The sequence below is a fragment of the Microtus ochrogaster genome, chromosome 6, assembly GCF_000317375.1.
Source record: "Microtus ochrogaster isolate Prairie Vole_2 chromosome 6, MicOch1.0, whole genome shotgun sequence".
NCBI lineage: Eukaryota > Metazoa > Chordata > Mammalia > Rodentia > Cricetidae > Microtus > Microtus ochrogaster.
Window position 1 is genome coordinate 21,768,545 of NC_022013.1, and position 4,686 is coordinate 21,773,230.

General features: G+C 53.0%; 1 protein-coding gene across 1 annotated transcript in view; it reads right to left on the reverse strand.

Moving 5' to 3' along the window:
- The window catches only part of Ikbke (inhibitor of nuclear factor kappa B kinase subunit epsilon), a 25,748-nt gene that overhangs the window by 12,625 nt on the left and 8,437 nt on the right, over window positions 1-4,686 (reverse strand). Inside the window, exons 8-11 of the mRNA XM_013346700.2 lie at window positions 4,323-4,519; window positions 3,573-3,637; window positions 3,405-3,496; window positions 3,208-3,294 (exon numbers count right to left, since the gene is read on the reverse strand). Of these exons, the coding sequence (XP_013202154.2) occupies window positions 3,208-3,294; window positions 3,405-3,496; window positions 3,573-3,637; window positions 4,323-4,519 (441 nt within the window). The remainder of the gene's footprint in view (window positions 1-3,207; window positions 3,295-3,404; window positions 3,497-3,572; window positions 3,638-4,322; window positions 4,520-4,686) is intronic.

The window sequence follows — 4,686 nt, forward strand, 5'->3', positions numbered from 1 at the left end:
TGGTGGGGAGGAAGGAGAGGCTATGGTGGGGAGGAAGGAGAGGCTATGGTGGGGAGGAAGGAGAGGCTATGGTGGGGAGGAAGGAGAGGCTATGGTGGGGAGGAAGGGGAGGCTCTGGTGGGGAGGAAGGAGAGCTCTAATGGGGAGGAAGGAGAGGCTATAATGGGGAGGAAGGAGAAGGCTATGAGGGGCTCAGGAGGCAGATGAAGAGGCAGAGAGCTCTGAACCCATACACTGGCATGGTTTCTTTGTGACAGTATTGTTGGCTTTTGGCGGGAGTTTGAAACAGAAGAACCAACATGACATGGGCCCTTCACACGGAGGTTGTAATATTATTGAGCAAAGAATAAAAGTTGAAGTAGACTGAAATACCTGAATTCATGAAAACACACAAGCCTACAACGCAAGATAGCTATTAGTAAAACTCCTTATTAGAAAGTTCTATAATTAAATAGAATAAAGTTCTTTCCAGTAGAAACAGTAGTTCTTGACAACCAAAAGCACATCATTGGGAGGGTTCAGGCTCATAGTAGTCCAGGACTTGGACCATGAGCCTCCCATCGCCCCAGTGAGATGATTGACACTGAATTCGACCAAGAATGATTAAAATGAAAGGTGGACACAGTATTTGCAAGATGACACAGTAACACTGCCTTGGCTCTCTTTCAGGACAAGTCAGTACACTACACAGTAAGGGTCAGCACACTACACAGTAAGGGTCAGCACACTACACAGTAAGGGATCACCTGGCACACACGGTGCACCCACAGTTAGTACCCCACACGGTCTATGGTGTTCTAATACAAGATGTTTAACCTGACTCCAACGGTCCATGGAACCCTAACTTACCAAAGGTGCTGGGTGGAAGAGAAGCCAAATGGCAACAAGAGAGTGTTCTGTGAGTCTGAGGGTTGGGGAGCCAGAGGGAAAGAACTTAATAAAGTCAAGGATCAAAACTACCAGACACAAAGTGTGGTTCTGGACTGGCTTCCAGTCTGGACAGAACAAGCTGTAAAAGGAAACTGTAGGACAATGATGACAAGTCCCAGCCATGATGGGTACCAGCAGATGGGAATGCTCTGATGGAAGGGGGCCTCCAGCGGATGGATCGTGCATTCTCCCCCAGACAGATGCAGGCTGGTGACCCACATACTCCCAGGGATGAATGCAGGCTGGTGAGATGTCTGGGTCGGGGAGGGGCTTCTGCACTTCCTGGCTTTCTCCTACCTGTATATATTCTTTTTTAAAAAAGACTTTTTCTCTTTTCTATTTTAATTTTTTTCCAGACAATATATTCTGATCATATTTTCCCCTCTCCACCTCTTATATCCCTACCCATTCAACTTTATATTCTTTTTCTCACTTAAAAGAAAACAGAAAAATCAAAAACAAAGAACCAATAAGACAAATGTTAGAACAGAGTGAAACATAAGTCATCCTCCACCGTCAAACAACAACCTCAGGATTGCTGATGTCCTGATATCCAGATATCCCTCCAGCCAGAGACCTTCAGGACAAAGGACAGGAAGGCTGCCTTGCCAAGGAAGCACAGCTGGGGTGGAGGCTGCTACCAGCCCTTAGAGGAATCTGCAGGTCTGAGGGTGTCCCGAAAAGAATGGATTGCAAAGCCCTGTACTGGGAGGCTTTACATATTGGCAGAGGCCCAGGACGGGAAAGGCACTGATGACCTGAGACCCCCTGCAAGCCAGGAAAGAGATCCCATCTGGACTCTAGCTCTATGTGGGCCCCCCTGCTCCCCATCCTCCCCCAAACACCTGATGCTCCTGACCTCAGAGCCTTGGAGCCAGAGTGGAAAGCCCAGCTAGTCAACACCGGCCTCCTACAACCTGTCAGTGCCGGGTAAGGGGCAGACAGACACCCATACCTTCCTCCACACTTCTCCCTCCAGACTGAGAACCCACAAATGATCACCGTGGTCGAGTTTTTTGTTTGTTTGTTTTGTTTTGTTTTTGGTACTAAATGGACCCTCCAGGATTTCAAGCCTTCCCCACCCACCTCTCTCCCTGACTTCTCTCCAGGATATCTGCCTCACGGCATCCTTTCTATCCCCCACCAACTTGGACTTTGTGGGCTCCAAACCTTGGCACCCTGGCTCCCTATCCCCAGAGGGCCCTTCCCCAGGCTCATGGGCCAAGGAAGAACTGAGTGCACCAGGGCCACAGAGACCCCTCTGTGGGGCAGATGCCACATCCTACCCTTAAGTCCCATCTCTGTGCCCGCAGAGGACTAGCCAGACGTCCATCAGGAATGTTCCTGGTGGCTCCCACCCTCTGTCACCATCCAAAGGGACTCAGCCACAACGAACTCAGGTCCTGTCATCTGGAAACACCCTTCTTCCCTTTATCCTCCTCCCCATCACCTCATAGGCAGACTCTGCCAGGCCTGGGCTCAAACTGAGATTCAGCCCACCCTGGGAAACTCCCTGCACTTCCGAGGGAAAAGCTCCGGTTATGGGGCAATTGGGGCGTGTGTGTGCGCGCGCGCGCGCGTGCGCGCGCACGTGAGCGTGCTTCAGGAATGTTGTCCCGCCTTGGCGGGAAAGCTTCCCCGGGCGGTAGGACTTCCATCTCTCAGCACCTCCGTCCGCTGCCTTTCAGGATTCAGGCTGTGTTCCCTTCACAGCAGTACTCTGGCCAGCCCATCTTCCCTCGCTCTTCCTCCCCACCCTTTACCAGTTTAGCTTCCCCCTCCCCAGGCTCTTTCTTTGCTCCTCAGAGGGCAAAGGCTAGTGGAAGACCCAGAGGACATAGGAACAAAGGCTGAGAGTCTGGATTCCCATCCCTGGTCGTGTGCAGGGACAGTACCTGGAAACCGCCCTTCCTCTGGATTCTCTCTGGGGCTCGGCGCAGAATGAGTGTGCCAAATCGTTCCAAGTCCTGAGGGATTAAGGCCCTACCTGGTGTAGGGAGCTGCTTTTCCTGGGGCACAAGAGGGTACTAGCCTTTTGGGGGTTGGAAGCTGCTCATTCCGAGGTAAGGGACTGCCCAGAGAGGCAGTGCCCACATGAATTTCTCCCTGCAGGAGGCAGGACTAAGCTGGAGATGGGTACCATTTGGGAAGATAGGGCATGAGGATGGAATGAGGATGCTAATGTTGCAGGGGGTGGGAACTCAAGGCGATACATTGCAGGAGAGAGGAGCCAGAAGGAGAGCTGAGGGCCCCAGCTGGCCACGGCAGAACACCCACCTTTCAAAGCCCAGGCTGCTGCTGAGGAAGAGAAGAGCTGTCCGTGTGACCTCCAGTGTCTGCCGGCACGTGTTCTGAAGCACCTCCCTGTGTGAAGGCAGCCCTAGTCAGAGTCACCTTGACCAGGGCACTGTGCATGTAGGCATGGCCTTAGGGAGGGACAGAAGAGGTCTGGATGGGTCTACCACAGTACTCACAGGACCCAGTGGGACCCTCGAAGCATCCACGCCTGCCCATCCAGCAGGACCCGCGCCAGCCACAGGGCCTGGTAACCAGCACCCAGCACCCCCTGAAACATACAGATGGGCAGGGCAGGCCTTCCCCTGTGCCAGACCCCCTTCTGTCTCCTGGGGGCCGCCCCTCACCTTCGCTGTGTTGTAATCTGCCTGTAGGTCGACCTTGGGGACGAACTTTGGGATGTCCAGAGCAGCTGCAGACAAAGATCCTGTCTGAGAGGCTTGTTTTTATGAACTGGGTCAACTCTGAGGCAGTCTTTCCTTGTTCCCAGCTCACAGTCACCCCTCACTGATGATCTCCCGCCTAAACCTTCCCAACTCTCCCGGAGGCTTTCCTCTGGCAAACTTCAACCCTGCGGGTCTTCGCAGACTCGGTTCTTTATTGCCACCTTGTGGTTAGATTTGGAAACTACACCCTAAAGCTTCAATCCCTGCCTCTCCTGCCAATAGACCCTCGTCTCTTGCAAGGTTAAAGCCTCCTCACTCAAATCCAAATGAGAAACAATGTTTCTAGAAATTAAGAAAAGAATAAAGCTCCGGCCCTTGGCCCACCTGTCCTTCTTTCCAGCAGCTAAAGCTACCCAAAGCATCCCTACCATTCATAGAGACTGGAGGGCATAAGGGTTCCAAATACCCCATCTCTGTCGGAGGATCTGGAGAAGCCAGGAAGGTCTAGTCACCAGCTCAAGTCACACGGCAACTCAGAGGTGAGCATAGAATTAAACCTCAAATTGGCTTCTACTGCTCAAATTGGCTTCTACTGTGTCGGCCAGAGAAACATTTACAAGGAAAACAAGTCATGCCCTGGGCTGTAAACCCAAATGTTCTGCAAGAGAGTGTCTCAAGCATAAAAGATTCAGCCCGAATGGCCCTACTCACGGTCCCTGAAGGCCAGCCCCTTGGGTGCATCGTTGGCCAAGCTGAAGAGAATCAGGGGGCTGCTGGCAGCTGTGGGGGCGATGTGCTGGGCTGAGAGGCTTGGATCAAGGACACAAGGGTGACCCTCAAAGAGGTACTCCTGGTGTTTGGGAGGCACGTTGGTCTGCTCATAAACAGCCTCCAAAAAGATGGCAATCCTGGACACATGAGAGGAGGGAGGTGTGGGCACCAGGGGGAGGGCTCAGCATTTGGGGGGAGGGAGGTGTGGGCACCAGGGGGAGGGCTCAGCATTTGGGGGAAGGGAGGTGTGGGCACCAGGGGGAGGGCTCAGCATTTGGGGGGAGGGAGGTGTGGGCACCAGGGG